Source organism: Colossoma macropomum, unplaced genomic scaffold (assembly GCF_904425465.1).
Source record: "Colossoma macropomum unplaced genomic scaffold, Colossoma_macropomum, whole genome shotgun sequence".
Taxonomy (NCBI): Eukaryota; Metazoa; Chordata; class Actinopteri; order Characiformes; family Serrasalmidae; genus Colossoma; species Colossoma macropomum.
The window spans coordinates 36,072,514-36,091,503 of record NW_023494785.1 but is presented as its reverse complement, the minus strand read 5'-3'; the positions used below and the strand labels follow the sequence as shown (position 1 = coordinate 36,091,503).

The 18,990-nt window shown below is 38.0% G+C and overlaps 1 protein-coding gene across 1 annotated transcript; it reads left to right on the top strand.

The window, feature by feature from the left end:
* Positions 1-3,463: 3,463 nt before the first annotated feature.
* On the top strand, positions 3,464-17,515 carry si:ch211-105c13.3 (uncharacterized protein LOC325758 homolog). The gene is made up of 3 exons (XM_036592759.1): positions 3,464-3,656; positions 16,337-16,464; positions 17,121-17,515. The coding sequence occupies exons 2-3, from the start codon at positions 16,345-16,347 to the stop codon at positions 17,277-17,279; spliced, it is 279 nt and encodes a 92-aa protein (XP_036448652.1). The 5' UTR covers positions 3,464-3,656; positions 16,337-16,344; the 3' UTR covers positions 17,280-17,515.
* Positions 17,516-18,990: the final 1,475 nt, after the last annotated feature.

Here is an 18,990-nt window from a genome sequence, read left to right as displayed (position 1 = left end):
GTATCAAGTTTGGAACTATTTTGTTTACCACAGGGTGGAACAGCATCGATGAAAAAAAAAATGCCATTGAGAAGTTCAGCTTAGACCTGGAGTTCCTAATATGGTTATGACACATGACTGCACGACTTCATTGATCTATTGGCTGTGACCAAAATGGAAGCCCTCATGATTTCTGTGCTATATGGGGAAGAACTATTAAGTGTATTAAATAGTGGCATGAATTGATGAATGAATTCAGACACTTTCACCTTTATCAACCTGTGTCAGTTTTTACCAGTCGCTTAAACAAACCTACATTAGCCACAAAAACAAGTCTGAAGTTGACTTTTTATTCGTAGCTGAAGACATTTTGAAAAGTGCAGGTGATGAAAAAGTGGAAAACCTGACTTAGCTACTCATTATTACATGGTCCCTAATGATCTACACTTAGGCCCAATCCCATTTCTTATTTTTACGCCTACCCCTTGTTTTTTAATTGTCAAAGGGGTAGTGAGTTGAAAGGGCTAGTGGGTAAAATCTTCCCCTACAAAATGGGAGGACCCTCAAATAAAAAGAACATTACTTCATTAACAGGCTTCTAGCGGTGCTCTGTAGGCAACCCTGCCGGTCTGCAGTGACAGCAGAGGAGGGTAAAGTTCAGCAACCTCACTGCTGGGCTTTAGTTCATTTAGGGAGTCGTTTGCTTTCAAAGAGAGGGGGATACGACAGTTATTTATTATCGCCCACCCCTAATTCTTCAGTAAAAATTTTTAACTAGGAAAATAACACTCTGTTTGGAGTGTGCATCTGAAAAACCTCTGTTTGGAGGGCCATATAGCCCTAACACTTCACTCTACCCCTCTATCTCAACAACAATCGGGACACCCTACCCCTAGACGTGAACATGCAAAACAGAGGGGTAAAGGCTGAGTTTTTGGTGCAAGGGGTGAATAGGGATTGGGCCTTAAACTACACTGGGGTTTTAACTTTGCTGCTGGTGTCTGGCCAAGAAAGTCCTTTAGGTTCAGTAATCGACAGCTAATCAGCCACGAAACACAGAAAAACCAGCACAGACCAGCATGGCTGGTCACCAGCAAAACCTGCTGTGTTTGGATGCTGGTATGCTGGTCAATCAGTATGACAATGCTAAATGGGCAGCTAAACCAACACTAAACCAGCACCAGACCAGCTTAGACCTTGGACTCCATGCTGTTCTTTCAGCAGGGAATGTCAGCTGATGTTTATCTGACCATTGCTTAGCAACACTGTTGTACATATATTCAGTTGTAGTGATCTACATTGTTCACTAGAAATGACTAGTGCATAGTGAGAGTCTGTGCCCTCAAAATCACTGTGGGCTTTCATTTTACGATTTGGATGCTAAGAGAAAAATAACTACTGTTTGTAATAATGCCCAGGGTTAGGGGTTGGGCAGGGGTGCCCAAAGTCTGGCCCTAGGGCCTAACGCAGCCCGCGGAGTCATTTTAACCGGCCTTCTGGCCTATACGTTGCAATTGTTTCTTTCTTTCTGCTCGATGGCAGCAGTACTGTAAACCTACAATTAATTTACAATTAACTTGCACATCTATTTACTGAATGACATTTAGTCATGACTACACACAAACAGTGCAGCTGACAGTGACAACTGGGAATTTTAAGAGTGATGGTATACTTTTTCATCAAGAGCCATTACAAATGTGTGCCTCAAATACCAAAAGACTGTAGTATTAATATTATTAGCATGGAAAATAAAAATTCAGGGGATAACATCTGTTAATCAGAGCAAAATAATAGTTCGTACAGTAAATATTACTTGTTCAATATGTTTGTGCTTTTCATATTTTGAATACTGAATATTTAAAATCATTTATAAATAATATTTTGGCAAAGAATGACCGGTCCTCAGATATTTTGATAAGTATTTTGATAAGTTTGGACACCTCTGCCCCCTCACCTTAAGTCTCATCCTTATTCGTTCCCTAGAAGATTGCGAAATGTGTTGGATCGGAACTATTTTTCCTTCCACCATCTTTTCACTGCAGTAATTACACCACAGTAGAAAAAAGGTGCTCTATGTAGACTACAAAAAAGGTCTGTTGACTTGTAACAACTGTGGAATGCTTTTTGGTGCTATACAGAACCATTTTTAAAAGGTTCTTTAAAGAACCAACAGGTTTTTCATTATGAAAAACAGCACTGTAAACAGGCAAATTACCATTTAAAACATTCCAATGGTTCTTACAGATGTCACTGTTCTATAAACTCTTAAAAAACATGGTTCTTTCAGGGTTTCTTGGTAAATGGAACGGTTCCTTTTAAAACCATGAGTTCTATACAGAACTATGAACACTCAAAGAACCCTTTGCAAAAAGGATTATATAGAACCTATAGATATATAAACCCATTTTCAAAAAAGCTCTGTATTAAACCAACTACAGCACGTTCTCCATCAGTCTAAATAGGCCTTTCATGATGCAAAGAACCATTTTCTTTACTAAAGAACCCTTAAAGAACCCTTCAAGAGTTATACATTCTTTAAAAAGATGGTTCTTTAAGGGTTCTTTATAAAGAGAATGGTTCCATTTAGAACCATGAGTTTCAGATTGATGGAGAATGTATATGTAGAACCATATACAACACATTCTCCATCGATCTAAGGAACGATTTTAGCATGATATGGTCCAACCCTCTTAAAAGATTCTTCAAGGTTTCTTTGGTAAAGAAAATGGTTCTACGTGGAATCATGAACACTTACAGCACCCTTTGCATGATTAAACGGTTCTTTGCATCATGAAAGCATTCATCAGATTGATGTGCTGTATATGATACAGAGCCTTTTTGAAAAGAGTTCTTTATTGCACCAAAAAGGGTTCCTCTGTTGTTATGATGTCAAGCATTACGCAACAGAAGAACCCTTTTGTTCATGGTTTCATATAGATCCATTTTCTTTACTAAAGAACGCTTGAAGAACCATCATTTTTAAGTTTGTATAGAATGCATGGCTCTAAATGGAACCATTCCCTTTACTAAAAAACTCTTAAAGAGCCATGTTTTTTAAGGGTGTCCAGATCACTGATAACTGTAAGAACCATTGGAATGTTTAATGGTAATTTAGATATGTAGAACCATCTACAGCACGTTCTCCATCAATCTGAAGGACGCTTTCATGATGCTAAGAAACCTTTAATCATGCAGAGGGTTCTTTGAATGTTCACGGTTCTTTATAGAACCATTTTCTTTACTAAAGAACCCTTGGAGCACCATCATTTTTAAGAGTGTAGCTGTGTCACGTTGCGTCCATGTAAGTCTAATGTAAGCTGGACGTCTGATGTCAATGATTGATTAACGCAGAAACTTTGAAAAAGTGGTGGAATTCCCCTTTAAATATTAAAAAACACGCCTTTATCAGTCATATGCAATCTGACACCTCAAAGCACATCTACAGATGCCGCTGTGCCCTCCTCCCTGTGCGCTCAGCTTTTTTCCATCCGTGCCCCGTTTTCTTCCTCCACCCTGCTCACCATCCTGCACACGCCCAGTGATTTAATAAAACCAAAGGAAAAAAGTTTGGGGAAGACGTGGACGGGCGTTGTGTAGACGTGCAGGCAGAAACAGAGACAGAAAAGAAGCAGAAAAAGCTCCTCTTAAGTGTCTTTTTCCCCCAAAAAAACTTCACGGTAAGTGAGCAGCTAACGTTAGTTTGTCTGTGATTTTTGTTTTGTTTTAAACTCCTCTTAGCCTCGCGCTGCTAGCATTCAGCTGCTAAACTTGCAGTTATGAAAAAAACGTCTCCTCAGAATACCAAAAAAAAACAAGGTTCTAGCTAAACCTTTGGCCCTCCTGCCTCATCCTCGTCAATATTTCATTCCTTACGAGTGGCTGTAATGTCATTATTCTTCGCCCTGTGGCTCCAGCTATCCTGTTTCTCCATGTCAGTAATCTAAGCCGTCGTCCCCGCTAACACTTGAAGGAGAAACCAGAAACCTGCTGTTTACTAATTCAGTGGCATTTTTTCTCCTTCGTCTTCTACTTCAGGAGGGCTTTGCTGGGCTTGCTAGAGAAAAAATGTAGCCGGACAGTAGGCGACCAACATCTGGTCCTGCTCTGTGGGTGGGAGAGGAAGCCATGAAGGGGCTTTTTTCTCTTAATTGTGAACAGCAGGGTTGGGCGATACCGCCGCTTTCTTTTCGATACAATACCGTCGCCTGACATCTCGATATTAGTAACTACCGATTTCAATACTCATAAAGTATCTTTGCGCACTGAGAATTCATGCCCTTCAAAAAAAAGTGGGTTCTACAAGGGTTCTCTAGTAAAGGCATAACCTCTAAATACTCTTAAAAAAGATGGTTCTTTTTTTTTTAAACAAAGGGAATGATTTCATTTAGAACCACGGGTTATATATAGAACCGTTTCATGCTAAAGTGGTTCTTCAGATTGCTGGAGAATATATGTTGTTCTATATAGAACATTTTTGATAATGGTTCTACATAGCACTAAAAAGGGTTTTTCCTTTGTTACGATATCAAGCTTATAAAAATAGAAAAACCCATTTTCAAAAAGGTTCTATATTGAACCATAAACATTCTCCATCAACCTAAAGAACCATTTAAGGGTGAAATGGTCCTACACTCTTCAAAAAGATTCTTCAAGGGTTCTTTAGTAAAGAAAATGGTTCTATACAGAACAGTGAACACGTAAAGCACCCTTTGCATGATTAAACAGTTTTTGCATCATGAACGAGTTCTTCAGATTGATGGAAAATGTGCTGTAGATGGTTCTACATAGAACCTTTTTGAAAAAGCTTCTATATAGCACCAAAAAGGTGCTGTTGTTATAATGTCAAGCTTGACACAATAAAAGAACCCTTTGTGCAAGGGGTTCTTTGAGTGTTCATGGTTCTTCACTAAAAAACCCCTAGAACAGTGACATCTGTAAGAACTATTGGAATGTTTTAAATGGTAATTTGCCTGTTTACAGTGCTGTTTTTCATGACGAAAAACCTGTTGGTTCTTTAAAGAACCTTTTAAAATGGTTCTGTATAGCACCAAAAAGGATTCCACAATTGTTACAAGTCAACAGACCTTTTTTGTAGTCTACATAGAACACCTTTTTTCTACTGTGGTGTAATTACTACAGTGAAAAGATGGTGGCGGAAGGAAAAGTAGTTCCGATCCAACACATTTCGCAATCTTCTAGGGAACGAATGAGGATGAGACTTGAGTTTAAAGGTGGAAATTCCAGCGATTTTCCAAAATGCCTGCATAATTTAATCACTGAGATGTAAACATAGTCATTTAGTGGTTTTGAATGGAACCTGAGGTCACAATGTCTACAACACAGATATAGCCCTTTCATTGACTATCCAGAATAACCAGTGAACCTACACATGAGTTTTTATGATGGTAAAATCTTTGAGGACTATTTTGCCTCACAACACCCCGCATGTTCCCCTCCACCACGAATGGATTTAATATATTTTCACATCGACCTTTCGGAATGACTTTGTTTACATCTCAACCCTTTAATTTTGCAGAAGCTTTGAAAAATCAGTGGAGTTCTCCTTTAAGCAGTAACAGTCATGACATACGTAAAGGGTAAGGAATGTGTGTTAGTGGGCTGTGGAGCACGCCCTTCATGTTAAGTTACGAAGAGGTGCGTCTAGATGCTGTAAAACAGAACATGAAGCAAGTAAAGGAGATTACAGAGCTGACCAAAGTAGCCTAAACTGTGCTTGAGTGAAAAATATAGTCATTTTAGTGAAGTAATGATTCATGTAGAAGTAAAAACAGCTCAGAAAAACCAACAAATAAGTAGTGCAGTGGACCTTTTTAGCGTGGCCAATGTCTGTCAGCGTCTGAACTGAAGTCAGACTCTATTCGTCTCTTTCTGGTCTAAAATACAAAGTTCTAAACTGGCAAGAGCAAAAGTACAGCAGTCCAGAAGCTGAACCAACACAGCATAATAAAGCTAAACACAAAGAGGGGATAAGGCTTTAAATGTGAAAAGCTAGAAGTAGATTACTTTCCTCCAAAAATTAAGTTACAGGTAAAAGTCAAACAACATTTTTTTTAAGTGAAAATAAGGTAACGCATCCTGTACAGGTGTGTTGAATTTAAAGGGGAATTCCATTGATTTTTCAAAATTTCTGCATAGTTCAGTCATTGACTTGCAAATAAAATAATGCCAAGTGGTTTGACGTAAAGTGGTTCATTGAAGAGAAACTTACAGACTTGGATTTCTTTACAGTGGTGTTGAATGGAACCAGGGGTCACCATGTCTACATCACAGATTTAACCATTTTATTTACTATCCAAAACCTAATCCAAGTGAACCTACACGTCTTCTTAGGTTTTATAGGCCTCTCTGCCACGAATGTGGTGAAAAAGTATGTTTTATGTTAAAAGCTTGTCGTAAAACTATAGTAAAAAAGGTCTCAGGCATCAAGCAGTGTATTCATAACCATGTAATAGCTTTCTGTGAGGGATGTAGAAGCTTTCTGTTTATATCTTCACGAATAAAATTTGCTAAAAGCTTGAAAAATTGATCTGATTCCCCTGTAACATATTAGGGAAAAATAAACATAGTGGCCTGTACAAAAGTTATAGCACAATGTTGTTTGTTTTTTTTTCTAATATGTTAAAAATCCCAAGTTTATCGCCACTTTTGCTAGTAGCCTGCTATTCAACACTTAAACAGATTCTCCTCTGTGCCTCCAGCCATCACATGGATTTGTTTAAGTATGAAAACAACATCATTCTAGAGAAATGTGGTGGTGATGTCTACAACACAAACACAGCCATTTTATTAATTACCTGAAACAATCACACGCACACATTGCTGCTGTCAGGACAAAACCTCATTTCTCCATTTTTTTACACATTTTTCATTTTTGACCTAGTTTGAAAAAGGCTGTTGCTCTTTATGTTGTGTCAAAATTTCATAATGAATGGGGCAACAGAAATGATACTAAATTACTTGGAAAAAATATTTCTCTATTTACTTCCATTAAAAGTTAAGAATGTTCTTCATTATCCTGTATTTGGGGATACATGTACCTCTACACCATCAATATATGTTAAAAAAATGTTTGAGGCCAAAACCTAATTTCAGAACTGCATTAGCATTAAACTCTTCAGACGTTTGGTTCCCATCACCACCACTGTGAACAATTCTGACTGTTCTAGTTTCTTTAGAACAAAGCATTTCACATTCACTCTGTATGACTGGGATACATCTTAAAGATTTAATCATGCAGATTTTAAAAAAAAATTGCTGAAATTCAGAATTCAAGTATTGATTGGCCAAGTCAGGTGCTGCACTACTAATAATACTGGGCTTCCTCGAGGAGGTTAAGCAAGACACTGACATATCGCTGTTGTCGGAAGAAAACCTCATATCTGCATTTTTGTTGTTTTTCAGGTTTTGACATTTAAAAATGCCTGTTGCCCTTTATATATAGGCTGAATAGGCTAAATGTGTAGATTTTCATGATATCACAAAAAAAACATCACTCAAGACAGGCCGTTTCCACAGCTCAGCTTCCACATGGACTGTGTTGACTGGGTAGCAATGTTAACAGTGTTATTATTTAAAAAAAATATTTAAAAAAACTGTGAAAATTAGGCTTTCCATGATATGAGCTGTGTATAATCAATTGAAGGTAAGAAAATAGAAAGACTGTGATCAGTGTACCGATGTATGGATCACTTTTTCTGACTTGCTCACCCTCAGAAATCATTCCACACACCATCAAGGCTTTTCTGAAAAAGAGGAGCACTGGTGCAGCATTCCAGTTTCAGTCACGTTAAGGCCTGCAGGCTTTCTCAGACTAGAGCTTTAGCAAGTCCATGAGAGATTAACCTGGTGGAACAGGTACTGCCAACTCCTCAGTGACAGCGCTTATTTATTTAGCACACCAGACACTCCTTTATTCGTACCTAATGTAGCAGTGAAATAAGCAAGTTTGGGAGTAACAGGATACAGTAACTTTTGAAAAGTTATAATAATCAGTTTATATAAAACCAGTTCTAATATGTGAGTCCTGTGCAACTTTCGTACTGTCCTAATAATTATTTGAAAGCTTTGTTACTGTGTTTTAAAGACTGATACAGTAGTGTGCAAAAGTTTTAGGCACCTAAACACATCATAAAAAACATTTATCTGGGCATTAAGTGTCCTATTAGAACACCATATACTGTTGAAAAATGCAAATGCAATACAATCACCTTATTTTCTTTGCAAAAAGGTAGACAATATCTTTGAGCTTTCTTTCTTTTCAGAAAAGTAGCTAAAATATTGTGAGCTAGTTTGAAGAACACAGATCTGGTTCTAGCCATCACATGGATTTCTTTCAGTATGTAAACAAAGTGTGTGTATGTCAAGTATTCTGATTGTTTATTTGTAATATTGATCATGGTAAAACAATATTAATAATTTTTTCTTTGGCGACTGTTTTGCCTTACAGTGCTCTACATGCACCTCTCTATCATGAATATATCGCTGCAGTCGGTTTTTGACATAATTTGAAAATGCCTGTTGCTCTTTACATTGTGTGTAAATTTCATAAAGGATGAACTAAAAGAAACGGCCCAAAATGACTTGGAAAAAAGTCTGGTTCCATTGACTTACATTAAAAGTAAAGTAGGTTTTTTCCTTCTCCAGTAAAGTTCTCATTTTGGAGCTACAAGGTTTCTTCCGACAACAGCGATACATCAAAAAATGTTTTAGGCCACAACCTTATTTCAAAACTATAGTAATCAGGCAGCATATCTGTAATCATTTCATGTAATAACTTTCTGTGAGGGAGCTTTTAGAAACACTGAACTCTTCAGACATCCGCATAACCTACGGAGAAGATTCTAAATTGGCTGAGAAAGATGGACAGTTAGTTAAAGTTAGTTAACCCTTTATCAAGTTAGCTCAAAGTAGATAACTTGACAAAAGATTATCGTAAGTAGATGATTACAAAATATTATTTGTGATGTTGTGTAAACGGTTTTTGGTGGGAGATTTTGTTCTTATTTTCACCCCAATTTAGTCGTATCCAATTCTGCCCATGAGTTAGGACTTGCCCAGTCACACAATACCACCAGTGCTAAGAGGGCGAAGGCAAACAAGCTTCCTCTGACTCATGTCAAGCGCCATTGCATCTTTTCGAACTGCTGCCAACACACATCAACAAAGTTACTGGACATCTGAACTCGCTTGGAGGAGAGCACTAACCGCCAGTTCTGCTACATCAGCTAACAAACGCCTGCGCTAGCATTGTGATGGAGGGAGAAGGAAGGCCATCCTAATCACCCAGAGATGGCGAGGCCAGTTGTGCTGTCTTGGACTCCCAGCTGCAATTGGCTGTAATATCACCAGTGATCGAACTTGCTAATAATACCTTTTGCTGAGTAGTTTGTAATATTAAACTCCAGATTATAATTACATATGGTACTGTGTAAAAGTCAGAGACCACCCTTCCTTTATTTATTTTCCATTCATAACAACCTTAACATACAGGTAAAGCAAAAAAAACATATTTAAATGAAAATCTTCAACTACTCAGTATATCACAACTAAATTTATTTTTTTTCAGGATTTATTATGTCTTTATCACAGCTTCCATTCTTTTTAGGCTTGCTTTCAGTTGCAGGCATATTTTTCCACACCTCCAAAGTTCTCACAGTCCAAGCAGTCCCAAACGCGTTCGGTCTGGACTGGACAGTCTGGTGTGGTCAGTCGATTGTTCTGAAAACACCAACAGCTTGCAAATTTTTTATCTGTGTTTTTTTTTGTTTGTTTGTTTGTTTGGTTTTTTTTTAAGTAAAATGGGGCTTAATTTGTCACATATGAAAACTTTTAATACTGTTCATCTGATGAAGACAGTTTTGGAGGTATACCAGGTCTTCCAGGTGGTTGTTAGGAGTCTCATTTTCTCTGTAGCTTCTATTTTTATAATTGTAATGTCTCACCAAATAATTCTTTAATTAATTAATGGCAGTTGATTACTAACTTATTGGCTCTCTGACTTTTGCACAACAAAAATTGTTAATATGACAAGCAGTTCCAAACTTTTCAACAGCTGTGCACACCTGATGTGATTAAAGACAATACATTCATTACAAATAAGAGGGAAAAAAACAAATTATGACATCAGTTGGAAGTAATCTTTTAGAAATGCACTATATTCTCGCTGCTATAAGTTTTATGCTGCCTATAAATATTGATGTCAGAGGACTTGCAGTCAGCACTTTATTTTATTCTTCAGTAAATACAGCAGTAATGGAGTAATAAGTTTAAAAGTAATGTGTTTAAAGCAGTAAGGCTTATGCAGTGCTTCAGATTATGTCATTGTTGACATGTAATTGAATATGTTTTCAAAGTAACCTTCCCAAATCTGGAAATAAGATGCTGACAGATGGTCAATAAGAAGACATCAATAGCCGTCAGTCATTCATTTAATAGAGTTTACGGTCGTATTGCGTAGTTAATTTAGTTTATTGACTCAGAAGCTCTTAATCAGGTAAATGACTGGGGTTGCACTGCTGTTACAGGAGACTGGGTGGGAACTGAGGCTCCGGGTGGGTGGGGAACCACATGCGCTGCTCTGTGCTAGGTGTTGGGACATCTAGAGGAGAATGACTGAACTGTGAGTTAACAGACAGATGGAAGGAAAAAAGTGTACCACTAGATGGCCTGCGAAGGCATCTGGGCTAAATTAACTGTCTGGCTTTCTGTACTGCTGCTAGTTTTTTTGTCAAGGGTCCAGTTCAATGCCACCCCATGACCGATCCAGAGGATAAGATAGAGCTAAAGTTTGGGGTGAAGAGTGAAAATCTCTGAAAGGTGTAAAGTAATGAATAACATTTACTCTAATTTCTTCTTTTTGACCATCCCGGAAAGTACTCATCCCAAAGTGAAAACAGACCTTCCAAAATGTTAAACTTCTTTATTTGTTTATGCACAGAACACATTTATGCAAATACACTCTATGTATACAAGTACATCTGTGGTCCATAAATACATTCATGTGTATACACTCTTATCTATGAATGTATGTGTATCAAAAGCTATGGAACAAAATATGCAATGCATTCTTGAAATGCAAATCTCAGTAAATTCAGATTGCATTCAGGTTTTCTTGCACTAACAATAATATTAAATGTTACGTAAAATTATACGTAATATTATACATTAATACTGACATGCTGCAGCTCTTCACGACCAGCATGAATTGTAATAGGGCAACAGAAATAGCTACAGTAAAAATAGTAATTTACACAATGTTTACCATTTGATTTATCATCTTTTATGATCTTTAGAATAATAATAAGGCAAGAAAATCATTGTACGCTGGAATATAGCTCTGAAATTGTTAAATGATTGGGTGCTATGTGAGTTAATTGTCTGTTACAAGCTTTAATAACCCATGTTTAAGGTGGAGCATGCTAAAGCATTAAAAGAGAAGATGTTAGCATGATGCCAGTATTACAAAGGAATTCCCATTGACAGGCTAGTGGTACTTGACATTATATTAGCATTAGAATTTTCATGAGAAAAGGCACTTACAAAGCACAATAAAAACAGTTTCCAGATTAAACATTGCTGTAGGGATGCATCAATACTGTTTTTTTGGGACAAAGTTCAGGTACATGGTTTTTGGTACTTGGCGATACCGATACTGATACCATAATGAGCAACCTACTTAAACTTAGGTAGTAGTGTAAAGAGCACAGTGTACCTTAACAGTACGATCACGCAATGTGCATAAGACTGTTTTGTAACGTGGGTTGGACCCCTTCCCCGAAGGGATGAATCTCATTATTGTAAGTGCATGTATTCAGTGAGAACTCATCATTATAACTTGTTGAAGTACGTCTTCTCCGAGGATGTTCTGTTGTCATCATATTTTCATCAGTGTCATGTTGCTTTTGCGTTTGAGACCAAAACATCAAGCTTGGCTTTCTTTCTGAGCTGTGATGCTAATATGTAAAAATTTACGAAAACCCCCTGAATTTTAAATAATTTAAATAGATAATTTCTAGCTTTACAGCGTGACTCGCAGCGCCCCCGCCACCTTGCGTCAACTTTTTTCTTCATCTCCTGACTCACTAATGCTACTTCCTTCTTACGTAGTGCAGCATTAACAATTGGGTTGACCTTGCCACCCTCTCCATCAAGCAGTTAGCAGGACTGTATGAGCTGTCCGCCGATTAGACCAGGAATCAGGGTTCCAGTTAGCGGCTGGGTTTCACAGCGCCTCATTACATGATAGTTTGTTTGGGTCCCCCACACCATGTTGCTAATCACCAATGGCAATAATCCATCACTGTAATTGTCTGGCCCCCATCTCTCATTCCGTTTTCTTGCTAATTATCTGCATCTCATTTGAAGGTGACACCGAGCACCATGATACGGACAAGAACGATGACAGCATAAACTAAAAGCACATCTACACATCTCCTCAGACACATTTACCTGAGAGATATATAAATATATAATATCTGACATGAATCTTGTTTATGGTTTTTTGCCGTTTTCTTCTGTGTTATGTGCTCCAGTGTTGTCACGGTTGGTGATCATAAGTGCATGGAGCAGTCTAGTCTCTCCTGTTGCCTTCCTGTTTCTTTTTTTTTACCTCTCTCTCTTTCTCGCTATCTCTTTCTCTGACTCTGCCTCTCTCTCTCTCTCTCTGTAATTAGGTTAATAGAGAGGTGCTGTGGTAATTGGCAGGTGCATGGCCAGCGGTGTAGTGTGCTAATGTTAACAGGGCGGTGTGTGTATTCAAGTGTGACGTGTGTCAGATGGAAGATTTACCTCAAACGTGTTTGCCTATAATATTATATTACCCCGCTCTGCGTCACACTCGCGTGCCATCCAGTCGGGTCTCGGTGCACATGTGCTCGTGTTTGTCTGCATATTTCAGTACATATATTCAACAGACGATTACACAAAGCCTCAACAACTAAATATAGTATCTAATTTATCAGTATTTAGTGTGTCCATGCTTTGCCTTGATTACGTCTTCCGTTCTCTTCAGTTTTTCAAAGAAATGCAGCGACACTTTTCCACACTTCCAGAGTTCAGTCTTAGAAGTTGGTTGCATTTTCTGCTTCTCACGATCTAAATAATCCCAAACACATTCAGTGATGTTGAGGTCTGGACTCTGGGGTGGTCAGTCCTTTGTTGTGAGAACACCAGCAGCTTCTTTGTTTGATTTCTTATTTCCTTTTCTCAGTGAGGACTTCTTGACAGCTACACATCCTTTCAGACCCATAGCGCTGAGTTGTCTTCTCACAGTGGAAGGATGGACAAAAACATCTGTGGATTGTTTCAGATCTGAAGCAGCTTGATTTTCTCCTCTCTCTCAAGATGAAAGCTTTAAGTGCTGTTTATCTGACAGAGAGTTTTGGGGGTCTACCAGGTCTTTCAGGTGGATGTTAGGAGTCACAATTTGCCTGTATCTTTGAGTAATTTTGTGAACTTCACTTAAGAAAAATTTGTTGTTTCATTTATTTTCCTTTAACATTCTACATTCTTTATGCAAGTGGATTTTTTGTATCCAATCTTCTTTGAGAGACCTCCTGAAAAATGAATACTTGGACTCAAAAAACTTGTACTTAATGGCTGACCCTAATTCTGATAACTGTGCACAGTTAGCATTACAGGGGAAGTAAATCACCTACTGCTATAGCGTCCCTGCATGGCACATGTTTGCAGTTATAAACTGAACAGTAAACAGTGATAGTGCTGGAGGTAATTTTCCATTTATTTGTGTTGTAAAGGAATATAAGAGCATAAATAAAAAAGGTTATCAATGTAGTACTGTAGTTTTAGTGTTTTTTAATGTTTTCAGGCTATTTTAACAGTGCCACTGTTAAAATAATCCTGAAACCTGTAATCATTTTGTTACTGATATCATGATTGGATATGTCCCATCCCCACATTTCCCTGAATTGCCACTCTATTTTGTTATTGTTACATTGTTATTGTTATTTATATTATTCTTATATTGTTATGAGGAACTGTATCCAAAAGTTGAACCAAATGCATTATGCATGCGTCCATTGTTCTGACCGTATTCCAGTCATTTGTGCAATGGTGCACTGTTTGTCCTGTAAAGTCTTGTGCTAGTCTTACTCTCCCCATGGATTAGCCAGATAAATGTCACTGGAAGGAAATCCAAATTAGATCATGAATTATTTGGTAGTCTCAAATATTTGATGGGTGCTACAAGAATATGAAATTCAGCACCTTGGGTGTGAGTTGTTCTACAAGCTTTATAAATGTTTTCATACATTTACAAAAGCTGAAAGAGCAAATTTCTTTTGGTTACGTTTATGTGAAATACATTTGGTCATATTATTGTTATGTGTAGGTACTTATATATATTTAGCATGTATGGGACATATAACGCACACACACACATATATATGTATAGATAGATAGGTAGGTTATTATTATTATTATAATACAGGGCTTCAGTTTTTGCTGACATAAATTATCAGCAAAATCTTTGAAACTTTTACACAGATTTCAGAATTTCTTAGTACAACCCTGTTTCCAAAAAAGGTGGGATGCTGTGCAAAGTGTAAATAGAAACAAAATGCAATAATGTGCAAATCATTTAAACCATATATTTAATTGAAAATAGTACAAAGACAACATATCAAATGTTGAAACTGAGAAATTTAGAATTTGATGCCAACAACACATTCCAAAAAAGTTAGGATGGGGGCAACAAAAGGCTGGGAAAGCTGTGTAATGCTAAAGAAAACACCTGTATGTAAGGGACAAGACCAAAAAATCAGTATTTGCTGGCTGTGATCTTTGGGCCCTCTGGCAGCACTGCATTAAAAACAGACAGGATTCTGTAGTGAACATCATTGCATGGGCTCAGAAATGCTGCCACTTTCTCTGGGCCCAAGCTCATTTAAAATGGACTGAGGGAAAGTGGAAAAGTGTCCTGTGGTCCGACAAATCAACATTTGAAATTCTTTTGGAAATCATGGACACCGTGTCCTCCAGGCCAAAGACCACTCAGCTTGTTATCAGTGCACAGTTCAAAAGCCAGTATTCATGATGTTATGGGGTGCATTAGTGCACATGGCATGGGTGAAGTGCACATCAGTAAAGACACCATTAGTGCTGAACGATATATACAGGTTTTGGCAACATATGCTACCGTCCAGACGACATGTCGTCTGTGCATTTGTTCATGTGCATTTTTAATTACTAAATTAGATGTTTCTGAGATGATTAGATACAAGATAATCCACTTGCATAAGAAAGGGGAAGGTCAAAGGAAAATAAGGGGGGAAAAAATCCAAAATTGGAGTTCAAAAAATGACGGAAAGATACAGAGAAAATGAGACTCCTAACAACCACCTGGAAGACCTGGTAGACACCAAAACTGTCCCCATCAGATAAACAGCACTTAAAGCGTTCATCTTTGTGAGAGGGGAGAAAATTAAGCTCCACTCTTACTTCAGATCTGAAAAAAAAAAAATTTCTTTCCATCCTTCCACTGTGAGAAGACAACTCAGTAACCAGTAACCTTGAATATCCTTAAATAAATAAATAAATGTGGTCTCTGACTTTTGCCCAGTATTAGATGTCTATAAAAACAAACCTCTGTGTGTGTGTGTGTGTGTGTGTGTGTGTGTGTGTGTTTTGTCGGATGATGGAGAGAGTAACAGACAGGCAGCAGGCAATCCCTCAGGTAATGTGAGCTCACAGCTTGCTGGTAGCCTGAGTGGATTAAGTGTCCGTCAAAGATCACAAGTTCTATTGTCTTTCAGTATAGACTCTCCGGCTCTGTGCATTTCTCCACTTCGGCCTCCACCCTCCTTCATGCTTCTTAACTATTCTAACATCACCACACTCCTCCGGTCGCTCGTTTTCCAGAGACTAACCCTTCCTGTGGCTGCCCCAGTTCTGAACTGTTATAGAGGTCACACCAAGCCTATGCTGACCTTGGTTTCACAGGCTTTAGTTTTCCATTACAAAGATCACAAACATAACAGTGGCACACATTTGTAAATCGGCCTCTAATCGCTACACTTAAGGAAAAAGTTCCTAACTGACCATCTCAGATTTGCTTAATGCTTTCGGGAATTGATGTTACTGTGGCCAGTAGATAGTGTGCCAAATGTTTAGGCTTCTTTATTGATTAGTTTCTGATGTATAATATGATATATTTAAAAAGTAGGCATTAATTTTTGCTTTGAAATTAGTGATAAAAATAATATTAAAAAAAAATAATAATGTGAGACTGCAGTTATATATATACATATATATATATGTATGTATATACACACACACATACGCATATGCTTATCTCCTCAATCCTTTCCTTCTCTCCTAGGTCTAGAGATGGAGTCCGCTATAAAGACAGTGGTTACTCAGTTCGTAACCTCAGCACGTGGGAAGGAGAATCTTGGAGCCAAGAATTTTCAAAAGCTGGTCCAGTCTCAGCTGGGGAACATCATGTCGGTAAGACAAACAGCAAGACAGCAAGTCTCAAAATCTAAGGCCTGATTTAATAAATACTAAAAAAAGTTTAGCTCAATTGTTATCGTTCTAAAAACTGTTGAAAAAAAAGTTAAATATTTTCTTAACCTTACAGCAGCCTCACACTTGTAAGAGTTAACATTGTAAGCCTCTAAAACTGCGACATCTAAGGGGATTCAAAAATTGTCAATGCTACACTGTGTAGTTTTGAGGATTTGGAGACCCCAGTATACCTAAGACCTGAACATCAAACCAGGCAATGGTGCAAACCATGTCTGGTGTCTTTACGTATTAAGTGTGTTTTATTACCGTTATAACAAATAGGAAAATCTTAAGAGAATAATGAGACTTTCTTAAGAAAATGTTTGAAAAATTCTCAGATTTTTTTGTGAATTTCATGTAAGAACACTTTACTCTGCTCTAATACACCTAGTTAATTTCACAGAGGCTTTGGTCATTAGCTGATGAGTATTTTAATTTGGGGAAAAACCCTAAATTCTGCGTCATGACCCTAATTCCTTCACTACCCACTCCAATCCAAAACTTAATCAGCATATAATTCTCACATTTGCGCACTGTTTTTAATGTCACTAAAGGTCTGTTAGCAATTACTTCTCTTTTTCCTTCTCATCTCACAGGACACAGATAGCTCGTCAGCGGTGAAGGAGATGATGCACGGCTTGGATGATAACCAGGATGGGAAGGTCAGCTTCCAGGAATACATGAACCTGGTGGGTTACCTGGCGTCTACGCTGAGCGAGAGGAAAACGGGGACCCAGAACAGTGCAGCCAACTGAGACTAGCCCTCAACAGCCAACAATCAACCAATTAAGCCTTTGTGTACAATATTCCATTAAAACTGGCAAAGCAAACTAGGGGTGGGCGATATGTGATATTGTGCTAAATTACACAACAGTATCCATGTTACTCTCAAAACTGCACAGCAACAAGGAGCCCATTCAAAACCACTATGCCATTATATACCAGATTTTTCCTACTGTTCGTTTTTTGCTATATAAAATCAAAAATCATACTCATTGTTTTCTGCTTTTTTTTTAATCTGGCATTTGTGTCTTTTCCAACTTGTTTGCAAACTTGCACAAATCTTTGCATATCCTGAAGAAGTATCGCACTATTATATTTTTGTATCGCCCACTCCTAATGCAAACCTCCTGTTTGTCTGGAAACTATGGTGCTTCATGCCAGCTGTATTAGCCTAGTGATGCCTAATCCTGACCCATGGAGTCCCCCTACATTGAATATTTTAATGTTTTCCTGTCTATATTACATCAAATTTGAAACATAATAAGGGCTTGTTCAGTAGGTGATAATGTTTCGAGAACATAGAAAGCACTAAAATGACCAGACCTCTAGGGCCAGGATTGGGAAACACTATTGCCAATGTGGGCCAAACACAATGTGCTGTGGACACCAAATGTCATTAAATGTTAATGTATGTGCTGTAGAGTCAACTTTTACTGCCAAATTAGCCCATATGCCAAAATGATGCATCATACAGTCATCTCTTGCAGTCTTATATGAAATGCAGCACTGATGTTAAATTGATTTTTGTTGCTAAGTGTCTTTTGTGCCTTATGTTACATGGCAATAAAAAAGTATAATGACTCGTTGGTGCACTCAGTCTGTTTGCCGCAGGTGAATAGAGACAAGCTGAAAATGAGAGAAACGGCATGAAAATGAGACAAAAGCGTGTAGCACAAATCAGTGGTCAGTGCTACAGTGTCAGAAATGTGAACATCTATGCTAGTGCTGCTAGCTCTGGTGTAAACAACTGTAACAAATTGATGACCTATCAAACATTGGCACAGCTAATCAGTTCAAACCCTTGATAATTTGTTAGCTTCATATGAGCTAAAATCTCTAGCTGATTCTTAGAACACTAATGGTAGTGTTAGAACACTAACGTTAACTAATTAGCTACTTACATCAGCTGCACAGATTGGAACACAATGTTCTATGCAAAACAATTACTAGCAAATATACAGCAAAGTAGGAGTTAGTCTTCGTGAACTTCAAGCTCTTTGCAACTTGAAACCAGCTGTCGCAGTAGATCTTGTCACAGTTCAAAGTTGTAGCTTGCTAGCTAATAGGCTAAAGGTAGACTACAACTACCCTGCTATGTGCCAAGGATGCCCAACATGCTTTCGACTTAACCCAGAAGTCAGAGCTTGGAATTACATCATTTTCAATCTTTGTGTTTTTGACCTACAAGATGGGGGAAAAACAGCTACCTCAGTAGCAGGCCTGGACCATCCCATGGGTTTTATGTCCGATTTTAAACTGTTCTCTTCATTGGGGTAAATGATTTGTGAAGAGCGGATGCGTGCCTTATGGGAAATGTTGCACTGACTATTGGGTTTATGTTAACCTGTGCTCTCATTAATGTGTGCATAGTCTTATTTTCCCAGTTAGCAAAGTTCTGGCTCACTTGTGGCCCACATCCTCTTTTTGTTCTGGCCCAGTATATGGCTGGGTCCTTGGCTCAGA

Coding starts and splice junctions, on each gene's coding strand:
- si:ch211-105c13.3 (XM_036592759.1), top strand. CDS start 16,345: ATGGAGTCCGCTATAAAGACAGTGGTTACTCAGTTCGTAACCTCAGCA. Junction 16,465..17,120: donor AGCTGGGGAACATCATGTCG/GTAAGACAAACA, acceptor CTCATCTCACAG/GACACAGATAGCTCGTCAGC.